The 13,876-nt window shown below is 39.5% G+C and overlaps 1 protein-coding gene across 2 annotated transcripts in view; it reads right to left on the bottom strand.

Moving 5' to 3' along the window:
* VCL (vinculin) overlaps window positions 1-13,876 on the bottom strand; it is a 51,541-nt gene that overhangs the window by 2,609 nt on the left and 35,056 nt on the right. Inside the window, exons 11-21 of one of the 2 annotated variants that reach the window (XM_057383454.1) lie at window positions 13,199-13,389; window positions 11,614-11,813; window positions 10,999-11,127; window positions 9,815-9,964; window positions 9,121-9,229; window positions 7,940-8,242; window positions 7,242-7,366; window positions 6,744-6,929; window positions 3,634-3,843; window positions 1,309-1,512; window positions 593-697 (exon numbers count right to left, since the gene is read on the bottom strand). In XM_057383454.1, the coding sequence (XP_057239437.1) occupies window positions 593-697; window positions 1,309-1,512; window positions 3,634-3,843; window positions 6,744-6,929; window positions 7,242-7,366; window positions 7,940-8,242; window positions 9,121-9,229; window positions 9,815-9,964; window positions 10,999-11,127; window positions 11,614-11,813; window positions 13,199-13,389 (1,912 nt within the window). The remainder of the gene's footprint in view (window positions 1-592; window positions 698-1,308; window positions 1,513-3,633; window positions 3,844-6,743; window positions 6,930-7,241; window positions 7,367-7,939; window positions 8,243-9,120; window positions 9,230-9,814; window positions 9,965-10,998; window positions 11,128-11,613; window positions 11,814-13,198; window positions 13,390-13,876) is intronic. The other variant, XM_057383453.1, reaches the window with a different exon arrangement.

Genomic DNA, 13,876 nt, shown 5'->3' with positions numbered 1-13,876 from the left:
ATGCACAAAGACTCCCTGTACAAGTATCTTAAGTCTGCTAATTGCTGACTTAAACAATGAAAATATAAGCCAATTAATTGTCTCTGGGAACCAGCAAATGTTATCCCGACTCAAAGCAAAACTTCCCCATTCSTCACCATATGCTTGTGCAAAATCTGAATAAAAGCCTAATGTCACTTAGTAGAACAGCCTGTCTCAGAAGCCAAAGCTGCAGGATTTCCGCTGCAGGGACTCGAGATGTTGGAAAAKAAACGTTTCCCCTGGAATCCACCCGAGGGCGCCCCTGCCCCTCCCAGGTCCAGCCTGCACCGTCTGCAGCGGCGAGTCCTTCCCGTGGCGTTTTATTGGCAAAGCAGGAGATAAGATGTTTATCGCAAAACTGGAACCCAAGTCGCTTTTTGACTTGTTCCTCTATTAAACTGTAGCGTTTGTGCCAGAAACCAAGGTGCTGTACTGAAACTATCTTCCCTAAACAGCTGCGGTAAGCTTCAACATCAAGTTCCCAGAACACATCCAATAGCACAGGTTGCATATTTGTCCCCATAAAAATGATCAACAAGTCCAGGCTACCATCAGTCTTTACATCTCTTACCTGTTCTGACTCTTCATCACTGATATTAGTTCTGCCCAGCATGGTAGCTTTCACAGTGGAGAGAATTTTCAGCTGTGTACTGATGGTTGGGATTCGCTCACAGACCTAAGTAACAGGGATAAAAACCACTTCACATTATAAATTGAACCAATGCATTATGTATCCATTTATTTCAGATAAAGTTTTTTTTCTTTTACTATTACAAAATGAATAACCATAGAGGGGATCATATAACCTTCAAGACTTTCTGATAAATATTGGTGGGATATTTTAATCTTATTTTACTTGCTTTGGGAATTTTTGGGATGGAGCCAACATTTTTCTGTTCTTCCAGATACTCCTCCAAGGTCTGCTTGGTCATGAATAGCATGATATATATATATTTGACTGGGACTGTAAAAGCTAAGAAGTGTTGCACTTCAGGTATTATTCTTTAATGCAAAGGATTGAGTATGTGAAATACAAAACAATGCAGACTTAGATCAGTATTTGTAGCTATTTTTACAAAAGCTCTTTCAACATCAAATTCTAAATGTACAGAATATATATATATTTATGTGAATATATATGTGTATATATATTCCTATGGGATCTAAAACTACAGAACTTGACAAGCCAAGGGAAGACAGCCATGATTTACTGGCACAACTGCTGTGCTCASCCACACTGAGGAACAGCACCAGCAGCGTTTGAGGCACTGACAGTTCACCCGTTACCTGCAGGAGGTTTGTCCTGATGCGCTTGTCCGTGCACTGCTTTGCCACCTCCTTGGCGAGCCGGGTGACCTCGTCGGACGCCTTGGCGATGTCCTTGGCACACTGGATGAGGGCGCGCTTGTTGCCGCTGCCGCCTCGGACCAGGCGCGACATCTCGGCCATGAGCAGCGCCATGCGCTTCGCCGCCGCGATGATGTCATTGCCCTGCACGGAACGAGACAGTCACTGCTCTGCAGCAGCGGGCAAACACCGCCCGGGCCGGACACGCGGGGTACAAACACTCTACCCAACGATGGAAGAACTATTTGTGAACACAGAAGAGGTTTCTTCAAGGAAYAGGGAAGAACTGTACTAACTACACATTTCAGACATTTTTTTTCTCAACACTCAGGAAAAAAGCTCACTTCAAAACTGAAAAAGAAGTTGTAGAGTGTTAGTTTGTCCATGGAAAGAGTTACTTCTCTGCTGACTATATTTTAAGATAAAACATGTTATTAGCATTTGAAATTCCAGATTTCCCACAAAAAATACTTTAATTGACAAAAAATAACCTGTGCTAAATAACCTGTTAAGCCAGTTATAGCTGTAGCAGTTGAGCATAAAATTTTCAGTGGTATCTAAAACTGAAGTTATTAAAGCATCAGCTATGCTGCTAATAATGCTAAAGGATAAATGGAAGAGAATCTGACATACAAAACTTTTTATCACAGGTAATGTGGAAATGGGATAAATTTTTTTAAGTTATTCCTTGAAAATATTTTTTATACAATCTCTCCCTTTAWAAAGTTTTAAAGTTATAAAGTTTCCAGTAGAGAGGAACATGGTAGTTCAAAAGATAACTAGTGATGTTTCTTATATTAAAATCCAGATTTCTTGTACATCAAACATTTCAGTCACAGAAGTACATCTGAGAAATATTTTAAATGTGAATTCATTGTGACCAAGGCAAAACAATTTCTCATACACTGTTCCAGAGAGAAACCTGGTGCAAGGGAAAGCAGACTAGCTGATTKATTGTTAGTAGTCTGTCATTACATTTACTACATCAATATTATTCCCCTTTGTYGAAAGTTGTTAGTCAAAAGTGAACTATTTGGTGCTTTGAAGCATTCCTGCTGTGGGGATGAAATATTAGCAAAGTGAGCTACTTTAGCATACTTTCCCTGGAATAATGCTACTGACGAAGTTCAGAGCAAGGAGTACACAGTAAGAACCCAAATGAGCCAAGGTATCCTCTCCSCTGTGCACACATTTCTGTGACTCACTACGAGCAAATTCCAGAAGATATCCCAGGCATTTTACAGATAGAGGTGACACAAACAGCTATTTTGAATGAACTATTCATTACCGTGACCTATTAGCTAAAGAGTTTGCTACTATAACCAGTTAGGATATAAATGACATAACACAAAGCTTTTCCATGTTTTCACGTAGAAGGATCAGTGTCTAACAAGTTATCCAAGCACCAGAATCTGAAAACAACAAGAACATTTTAAAAGCCCTTTTTATTAAAATGGTTTAGTATAACTATCTATGTAAGTATCACACACATACATRTGCACACACCCCTAACTTTTGTTTGTTATGGGACACCAACCTTATTCTTTGCAGCATGCTATGAAAAGTGCCCAGTCTTGCAAACAGTTGTGCTTAGACAGAAGACAGGCTACTTGTGAATGTCTGAACCTCATGTTAGATTTCCACTGGTTTCACATAGACAGGATCTCAATTCAGCAGCTAACAGCATTCAGTGCAGCTTCTTCAGAAAAGAATTCTCACATGACCAGCATTTGCAATACAGCCCAGTGCAAGCCAGCAGTCAGGCAGTCTCTTCCATAACCACTGCCATCCAAAGCCATTCCTTGTTGGAAGGTATGTTAATTGACGGAATCGATTGAGGCAAAGCACAACAGACACCTTAAATGACTTCTTGAATTCTGTACACTCTGCTGTATCCYGAAGTCATTAAGAAACCATTAACCATGGCTTCCCAGGTAGCCATATGAATGGAAAAAGGAACCAAAGGGGAGGAAGACAATCCCTATTACAACTTGAAAATTGCCATAACAAAGAAGACCAGGCAGATGCAAAAGGAGAGGAAGTCTCTGAATATTAATAAGTGACCCCAATCAAGCTTCAATCCGACACTGACAAACAGATCTAGCAAACTCGTGAAGCCACTCTCAGTCCTTAAAATGAAGTGCAGACACACTTATTCATTCAGGATGGCGGGGCCCAGCAGGGATCAAGAGTGATTGATGCAAATGTGTCAGCGTTCCAAGTGGCCGGATGCACGCGGATCAGTCCCCGGGGACTCAGGAGTACCTTACTAGACCACTTGGTTGCTTCCCGATGTAGAGACTGAGCAGCAGCCAGAATGGGCTGGTTAACGGGCTGATTGGTTGGCATTAACAGCAGCTCAGGCTCGTAATCATCTTCAATGTCATAGGGGAGAGTGAATTCAACATCTGCATCATCCTCCTCATCTATATCTACACCAGCCTCAGCCGCTTCATTAATGACAGTCACATCAGGCTTTGCAGGTGACAGCAAAGGTGGAGAAACAGGGGACAGTTAGTACAAGAAGCAGAATTTGGTAGAAGAGCACAAACTGAGCAGTTTTAGTGACCAAAACATCCTCTTGGTCTCTCAGGATCTGACAAGGCAGAGGCTGGATCAGGTCAAGGGGAGGAGGGGAAGGAATATAAGATTAGCAGAAARAAACCAACACTTCATCTGTGAACCAAAGGTACCAAAAATATTAAGAAATTGTAATTCAAATGTGCATCAATGTTTTCCATCTGAGCATTCAGCTTCTACAGACAGAGGCTGACCCACAGAACATTTTACTGGCAAGTCAACAATGAAATAAATGGATTTTCTGTCTCAATGGAAGCCGTTCTGACTGCCCAGGAGCAGGCACAGCAGCTGATGAGGTGGTATTTGTGCAGATACAAAGCTTTGTATGGAAGCCCATTCATATGTGYGATAAGAGCAGATAGCAGCACGAGCACAGAAAAACCACTGACAGTGCTTGATGTAGAGGGAAAACAAGAGGTGAGATGGAAGACATGGTAGGAGTGAGTACTGATGCACACACAGAACATGTAAACACGCAACACCGGGTTGGAAAAAGAGAAGATGATGTTGAATGCTATGAATACTGTGAATATTGAAGTTCTTAAAGAGGACTGAAATGGAATGAGTAAGAAAAGAGGGTTATGAAACATATGACATTGTTTTGCCACAATATGTTGTATCCGTCACCTTAAAAAAAAAAGAAAGAAAGAAGGTTCAAGAAAATTAATTGTGTTAGAGAAGATCTTGAGGAAGAGGTAACAATACAGGCATTAATAATACAGCAGCATTTCAATACAAGAATAGTCTACAAGTTTACTAACTGTATTACTTCAACTAAAGCCAAGTGTGACACAAGGTACTCTTAYCAAAAATCGTGCATTTTCAATTGTGTTTTGCTTAAGGTATGACCTTTTATAGAAAAAAACTCATTTATGTCAACAACAACATACAGGAATTTTGGAAGCTGTAACACTTGTAGGGCYTAATCAACTCACCTTCAAAGGTAGCTTTTATTTAAGTATAATCTAATGAAAAGTATCCAAATATCCCTCATTTTCTKATTTATCCAAATGAGGGAGAAGCCAGGGAAACTAAAGCAATAGCCATTGTTCAACTTGTGCTCCATGAGAAAAATGGAGTACATGAAAGCCCAGAAGCCACTCAATGAAGAGGAGCTTTTGTAAAGAAAGATTAAAACAGATTTTCATTCTTACAAGAATGAGCAATGTTATCAATATTTCTTAAAGGCTAAGTACTTGCTCACCCACCCCCACTTGACTACAGGGTAAAGAACCAGTAGACTGAAGTGATTCAAACAAAAAGGCAAAAGAGTTTGCACACAGCCTGTTTGACTTCATATGAGCAAAACCATCCAGTTCTGTTTTTCCAGGTCTAACCCATATTCCTCAGTAGCACTGGCCATCRATCCCTTTTCCAACCAATCAGGTGAGTTCAGAGACCACAAAAGGGTTTTTTTAAACTTCTTCCCCCAAAACATACTGTGAGAATAACTGAACTCCTATTGCTAAAATGRTACTGCTAAAAAAGAACTAGAAGGACAATTGCCAGGCTAACTTACTGGTTTGTTGGTCTCAAATTAAAGAAACAGTGATGAATACAGTGTTTTATAATCTAAAGTCACTGATCTTGCAGCTCTTTCATAATCAGCAAGRTGTTTGAAGGTCTGCTGCTTGGCTTTGCACTATTTAGTTTAGAATGCAGATAGTATATATATGGTAAAAGCATTTTATTACCTCCTCTGTATTGTTAAGTTACCAGTTCTGGGATTCCAACATCAAAACACTTTTAGGAAACTGAAATTAAGGCTTTTAGCCTCAAATTACCTTCTGAGATGACTAATACATTCCAGTACTGTCCCTTTAGTAATATAAAAATGTGTTTGGTATATCCAGAAATATGGGGAAAATATAACTTTTTATTTTGGATAAGAGACACCTAAACAGATTTGCAGAAACTTCTTTTGTGTTTTATCTGTACTTCCAAATATCTCCCTTTAGCGCAAAGCACTGAAGTGGATTCAGTAAACTATTCAAGTTTATCTCCTTACTCACCATCCAAATTAGTGGAGAGAAAAAAGGGGAGATTTTAAAAGCTGAATTCTGACCCTTTAATTTACACTTGCAGAAGCCTAAATCTCTGAAGTTCTTACTCAGCACTCAGCTTCTGCTAGAGGAAAAATGTAGCTCTYGGGGGAAGGAAAAAAGAGATAAGAGAGAAAAGCAAAACAAAGTGATAKTAGCATTTATGAGACCAACAAATTCACACTACTTAATCATAGCACTGAAATGGGAAGGAAATTCAGGCTTTCAGCCTTAATAGTGAAAGTGACTCACTCCAAAAAAAGAATGAGACCAGGCCACCTATATGTGGTCCTTTTCCCCATCATAAATGCATCAGATTAACTGCCAAGTAACTTGCAGCTTTTTCCAGAATTAAGACAACCCAGCTCATGATTCCTGCAGCTCATCTGTAACATCCATAAAGACTTTCCCAWACAGACTTTTCAAAGTCACTCAAATACAGCAATCAGCTTGTCAGCCTGCATAGACATAAGTATTAGTGACTCCCTAGGCAATACCAGCACCAAGGATCACAAACAGCTTAGCATAMAGGGCAGATTTGTGTTCCCAGGGGTATGTTAATAAAGCATTCTAGCAATTCAAAGAATTGGAACAGTTCACTGTGAACTTYAAGGGGTTTCTAATTCCTCCTTCAGCAGTGTTTTTACTATTTAGTYTATAAAAGACTCTGTCATGAGACGAAACATGCTGATCCTGAAAATAAAAATAAAAGATAATCCTTTTAGCACAAAAGCATTCATAACAACTTCTTACCTTGCTAGACCATTTCCGGGCTTCATCATGCAACTGCCTAGCAGCCATCATCATGGGCTGATTGATTGCTTCTCCTGCCTTTTGCTCTGGGAACTCTTCATCCTTTTCTTCAGGTGGTGGTGGTCTGGGTGGGGGAACCTCACCCTCTGGAAGYGGTGGTTTGGGAGGAGCAAGCTCATCAGTCAGCTAAGGAAGGCAAACATCTWATTGAGTGTGATGAAATGGAGCACAGATTGAGTAAAGGATGATATGGYAAGACACAATTGTATGACCTCAGGTCTTTTTCCAGTTTTTCAAGTGCACACTGTTAAACAAAATACCATGTTTTAATCTTTCCTTTTGAATAGTGAATCGGTATTTTTTAGACTTGAGCCACTATGCATGGCTGGCCAGAAAATACCTTTTATTTCTAAGGAATAATAATATTCTTAAGTAATTTCARTATAATCCACATGTCAATGACAACTGCATATTTTATTATGAGCTACCTGCACTTACATGAAGATGCTCAAGGTCAGGAGGAGGAGGGGGAAAATCTGGTTCCTGAGGCTGGAAGGCTTCTCTGACTTTGGCCACAGCTCCCAGAATTTTGTATCCAGAATCCAAGAAACTCTTCTGCAAACCTGAACAAAAATTCCATCACCAGTTTAATACCAATTTAATAGAACTCGGTAATATTTAGAACACTACCCCCAAAAACGACTTCTATACTGTCCTGTGCCATGTACACTTGTAAGCGTGTTTAAAAACTACCAAATTGTTTACAGTGGACTTGCATGCTTCAAATGTTACTGTCATATGCAACATGCATAAAATAAAGCCTTGGCTGAGTAATAGTCACTAGCCAAAGTAGTTCCCTGAACAATTTTTAGAATTAAAAAAAAATTTAATAGTTTCTGATATAAAAGTAGTACTACTTAAAACTAATAACAAATGCTTCTAATTAATGAATATGAAATCACATATACTAGAATGATGGATCCTTTTCCCTTGAATATGCCAAAGGCCTTTGATTGCATTTTGGAACAGCAGAATGCAGCAGTTAATGCTATGAGCTTGATTTCATCATTCTGAGATGTAAATGTACACAATATTTACATAAAAGGAGATACACAGCTGTATAAGAAAAAATGAGCACTACTTCACATCTCCAGTCCGTAAAAAGCACATTTTAAATGAGCTGATTGAATCCTTACCAGGATCAGAAATGTTGCCTGCCACAGCTTTAGCATCCATTACCATGGGGGATATGGTTTTGCTCAGCTCATCAGAGGCTGCTTTAACAGCCTCCCGAAATTTAGGGTCTTCTGAATTTTCCACCTCCCGTTTTGCGACCAGCAGGATGCGGTTTGCTCGTCTGGCAATGCTGGTGGCACCAGCTACCAACATCTGAGGTTGCATGTTGGCCATTGCAACTTTACATTTATCCAGGTCCTTCTTTATAGCCTCTTCTGATGCATCCAACAGAGATTTAGTATCAATGGCTTCATCCACCAACCCTAGAATAAAAGTTAAATATATTAATATTCTAGTTTCATCTGTGGAAAAGGATATTTGATATTCCAAAGATAGTTCAAAACCAGAAATGTAAGTATTTTAAAACCAGCGTGTGGGGAAGAGCAGATGAGGGCAAGGGAATCAGACCAAATGTACTACTGCAATTTAACTTGCAATTCTGTGACACCTCTGTGACAGTAACCRTGGTGAGAGCCTGTTAATGACACCCCAAGCTCTTACTCCTCCAGCATGGAATGTTYTTTCAGTCAAGAACTGGCTTACACAGTAAGTGCAGCAGAGATTCCTTCTTCCCACCAAATTTCCTTATGCATATTCAGTACCTTTTGTACTCTCCCATTCATTCCAAAGGAAAGATTTCTCTGGCTGTGCTTTTTACATAGGAGTGATTCACAGTGACAAGGCAGTGAGATTTAAAATATTGGAAGGGAGGAGGAGGTATAAACAGTCAGTGCAAAGGATCTGCACTTGGGAAGGCCTGAAACATTTCAGTTTTTCAGCAGGACCAGTAGCTTTGTTTTAYTCTCTGCATTCATCGAGCTGTTACAGTATTTTGAACAAGTTTTCTTTCCTTCACTTAATTATCTATCCTATTTCAACATGCCAAGATTATAGAGGAAAAAAAGCTCAAATTCACACAGTGATATCCTGCTAGAACRGCAGCTGCAATAAAAAGTGATGGTATTCTGGTTTTCCCACAAAAGAACTAAAGCAGAGTCAAAGAGCACATTCCCATTTTCTTCCTAYATTTTTAGTTCAGTCAGGACTCTTTGCATGTTTCATCAATCCAAACAGAATGGAGAAAAATCTATACAAGCTAGTTAGCCATAGGTAGGATGTTGAACAAAAATTCCTACTTTACCTGTCATTTTTTCTACATTATCAATCCATTGGTTTTTCATGGTCTCAAAATGTTCATAAGCAGCTTGATTTCCAGGATTTCTCAGGAGGATACGAGCTGCTGATACTACCTGCCAACAGAAGACATTTTTAATTATTAGTACATAAAGGCATTAAACGTGTTCTTGAAAATGTGGGGTTTTTTGCAGGACTGGATGGGTAGCTCCACATTTGAAAAACTAGTTCATTAATTCTAGGGCAACATCTAGCTCCTTGAAGATCTACAGTACTCCTGAAATTAGATGGCACAAGTACTTTTTTCTGAACTTCAACTACCTACTARTTTATCTTATAAACAACTTTTAAAAGCACTGAAGTACCATACTTACTACACTACCAAAATTTAGATAGAAGTTTATTTGGAGAAAAAAAGATCGATCATTTTTTCCACTTACATATTTTACTAAGGCTCAAAATCATTTTGTTTCAAGTATAAATGACAGACATTTCTGTCCAAAAGTTGAAGAGTAAAGCATGCCATTTAATCATTTTGTTCTACATGGTATCATGTATACAAATATTAGCCATCCCCCTTTAAGGGTGTCAGCACTGTGTTCCTTGTTGGTATTGACATCTTTCTTGGAGAAGAGAAGCATAAGCAGAATTCCCCAGAAGTCATCCCAGCCCTTTCAAAGCCCTCCACACCGAGGAAGCACCTGTGGGGTGAGTTCCCTTGCAGATTTCACGGTTGCCTGAATGCCCTCCACAGTAGTTTTATTTGCAGTTCCCACCGCAGCTGCTTTTTCTGCTGTAGCTCCCAGTCTAGCAGCATGGTTTTCAAAGTTTGCTGCTCTCTCATCAAACACCTAGTTGTCAGAAGAGAAAAAAAACATTAAAAAAGTCCTAACTTCCTTAACAGGATACATAATTTCTTCAAAGTGTCAGAGACACCATTATACCATCCCCACTTAATTCATCCTGAGAGGATGCAAAAGGACACAAAAGCTTTGAAGGCGTTTGATTTTTTTAATCTTTACATTACCAGACTTGCTTCTTTACTAACTCAGTGGGACAACGAAGGAGATAKTATATATACACTTTATAGCTTTGAGGTATGAAGTTCAATAATTCCTGATGACTACTGCTGCAAGAAAAACTCTGTTAAAACTATTTTAGCTCAGAGATACATCTTCAAACCCATAAACCAAAAGTAACCATATTTGAAAGATCAGTAAAGGGGTTTACCCTAAAAATTCATATTTCATACTGGAAAAAATACTCCCTCCTTTCACAGTCCTTAGATACTCAAGGAACAGAATACTTGGACAAAAAGTTACCCCGTCAAAAAGCTGAATTCTCCAAGGCCTTGGGAATCATTTTGATCATGTAGCCAAAAGCCAAAGTAGCTGGACAGTACTGCCAGACACTGCATTTTAGATACATCATGTGCAGCCAGTGGCTTGGAAGTACAGGAAACAATATCCAGCAAGAGAACAGGTTTAATCTGTTGATTAATTCTGGCATGAATTTGACTATTGCAATCAGCTTATGTAATGCTGAGATATAAAAATCCAGCAACTAGTGTGTCAGTGATTTTTGCACAAGAATTTCTAGCCCACTGAAGGAAATGTGGTACCAACAACASTGGGAGATATTTTTTTCTCTTTTACTGAAGTCAGGGACAACACTGTTCCCAAGGATATGCAATTCAGTCTCCAGGAGTCCAGAGAGATTTGTATAGYAATCATTATGTTGTCAGAATTAATAAGCATGCATCACAAACTTAGGAAAAAATACCAATTCATTTTTCAGAACACTGATTTATTTTTCAAAATATCAATTCAGGTAAACGGTAATTGAAGCTTTACACAGGAAGAAAACACCACCTGAGTATACTTGCCTCATCTCTGTTGGGAGCATCAGAGGGAGCAGTGGCTGCTACTGCTAACAATTTAATAGGAGTTGTGGTGTCACTAAAAACATCAGAAACTTCCTGGGTCATTGCCTCTTGCATTCGTGTTTTAAGATCCTTAAAAAAAGTGGAAAACTATTAGCATATGATAGAGGGATATAAAGTTGTAGGGGTTCAAATCCCATAAAACCTCTTGCAAAAAAAAGCCTATTCCAATGGCAGACATTAAGATAAAATTACCTTGAAAGTACRATCAGCTAATCACTTTTTACATTGAAATATACAAAGCTTACATACCACTCCTTGAAGCAGCATTAGAAGGAAAGATTTGAGATCTTGTCCCTCAAATTTGCAATTTGTATGCAAATAGTATGCTAGCATACTGTTTTCTTTTAAGAGAGACTTAARTTTTCTGTCTAAGTCGTTCATTTGAAGTTAACCCCTATGGCATGATAACAAGGCCTTTCTAGAAAGTTTGTTTTAAAACATCCCAGCTAAACCAGCAGGTGTTYTGCTGCACTTTTGTTTTCAGTGATGCCTCACACACACGAGGCTTTATCAGAGGAGTGCATGTGCGTCGGTGTAAGAAGAGCAGRTCCTTACCTTGAGCGAGTCCTGGAGCTGAGCAGCGATGGCCCTGGCCTGGGGGGACTCGCCCTCCCCTCGTGCAGCCAGCTCAGCCAGCTGAGCAGAGAGCTGGTCCACGCGGTCACACTTGGCCAGCAGGTCCTGCCGGTACGGGCCCATCATGATGTTGGCCAAACGCCGGCCTTCRGCAACCAGCCCCCGGATGGCTGCCTGGCCTGCAGGGGACAAGGGACCATCAGTGGCACAAAGAGCTCAGTGCACAAACCACATGCACCACCGAGTACTGCACACCTGTGTGCACACATCCACATTACTGGCTTTGAAGAACACTTGTCTAGGTAGTAGAACAGATCAGAAGCAATTTATCATTGAGTAATTACAGTCCAAAACCACAGAGGAATTCAACTGTCTCCAGTTTCCTTTTGCTTAATTTGGCAACTCTGGCTAGAGATGCATCCTTTCTAACTAGGGTGATCTGACAGAAATTAACCATGGCAGCTGTCAGGCATTTGTACAGAACTCATCTGTTGACTCCAAGAGAAAGCAGTTGCAAATTCCGAGTACTGCAATTCATCCCCACATCATTAGAAGATGAGCAGCAAGAGGGAGAGAAAAGACAAGTAGAAAACAGCTTAAAAAGGCAAATACCCTCTTCACAGAATTCCAGAAGCCATAAGTAAGAAATGTCAAGCAATCTGGATTGGAGAGGACAGTGGGGGTAGGGAACACCTTACAAAGCCTTCACAGTGTGTCAAAAGTTTTTCTGTAAAAATAAATTATTTTTAGTATGGGTAATTTCCTTCATTCACTTACAGATGCTTCCTGCTCTKTAAGTGAAAGATGCTCTGCTCTTCCTGAAAGAGCAGGAATGCAATTCTCTGTTCTTTCAATAATACAATAGTAGCATTCTTTTAAAAGAACTCATTGTGTATTAAGTCCAAAGACCTACTGAAGAATAATTTTAAGCCAATGCTAGCCCACAAGTAATCCAAGCTTGTGATCAAATTGTAAATTACTTAGGAAGTCTTCACAGTACTGGACTATCCAAGAATCACTCAGCACTGCTGTCTTTTTTTACATTCTTTATTAACTTCTCCTGTTAGTATCCTGCCAAGTGCCAGCAACTCCTGAAATGCAGTTAAATGCTCATTGAGAGCATGGTGGGATTATCAAATCTCCTTTCTCTTGAATTATTAGCATTCTCCTCAGATAACCCAGAAACCATACAAGAAGTGATACTTTAAGGTCAAGTTTATGAGTGTTCTTCTCTTCTCTGAAGGACTTAATTACTTAATTTGCTGGAGTAGGTATAAATTCAAATTTGAGATACAATATGTGCATAATAAGAAAAGCAAGCAGCAATTGTAAGTTTTTCTTCTCTACAGGACATGTTCTCCCATTCTTTAGGAAAGAACACAAAGAGACTCATGGGCCAGCTTAATTCTATAATTTCAGTCAGGACTTAGCTATAAATCTTCAAGTCTCCACATCAATGAAGACTCAATCCATCCTCAGCAGCTCAGGAACAGTAGTTTCTACCACAAAAATTAGTAACAAGTTTGATTGCAAATCTGGGAGGAAATCACAGAGAAACACTTACCTACTCCCCGATCAGCAACTGTAGGATTGTCTATCCACCTTTGAGCTTGTTCRATCTTGCCCTCCAAATGCACAGCTGCTTTAACTGGCCGAGTATTTGCTACAGCCCTGTTTGTTTTGGACTGTAAATTCTGAAGTGATGTAGCTATTTGCTTAGCCAAAGCACGGGCCTCAGGAGAGTCACCTTTCCCACTAAGGATTTTAAAAAAAAGAGTATAGTCATATAAAGATCATKTACAGATTGCCTCAAATTCAGCAGGAAGAGACAATGAAAGGTACTTGATCTTTTTAAACAAGATGAAATTTGACACTTGAGTTGAGACCCTGAGGAGCAATTCTGTGCTGTGGTACCTGGATATTACACATGTTCAACACAGCACTGAGGTGGGGGAAGGCATAGTAAAGTCATTGCCAATACTTGTGAGTGATTCCATTTGCCATTTCCATGGCTGTCTTACGAGCATCTGCACTGATGCCATATAGATTACAAGCAGAAAAATAAGCAGTCACAGACCAAAGGCTCTATACAAGCATGATAAAAGGTAGCACATTAAGACCTACAGCAGCTAAAGCTCAATAAAACCTTGATTAAAACATTAACTAATGAAGCAGGAAAAATATTTATTGCTATATTGCAATTGGCCTCGGATGAAGATCACAGTTTGTACAATAACTGTCT

Source organism: Malurus melanocephalus, unplaced genomic scaffold, assembly GCF_030028575.1.
Source record: "Malurus melanocephalus ecotype Western Australia unplaced genomic scaffold, MMel_1.1 scaffold_634, whole genome shotgun sequence".
Classification (NCBI taxonomy): Eukaryota; Metazoa; Chordata; class Aves; order Passeriformes; family Maluridae; genus Malurus; species Malurus melanocephalus.
The sequence above is the reverse complement of the archived record's forward strand: the minus strand, read 5'-3'. Positions and strand labels throughout refer to the sequence as shown.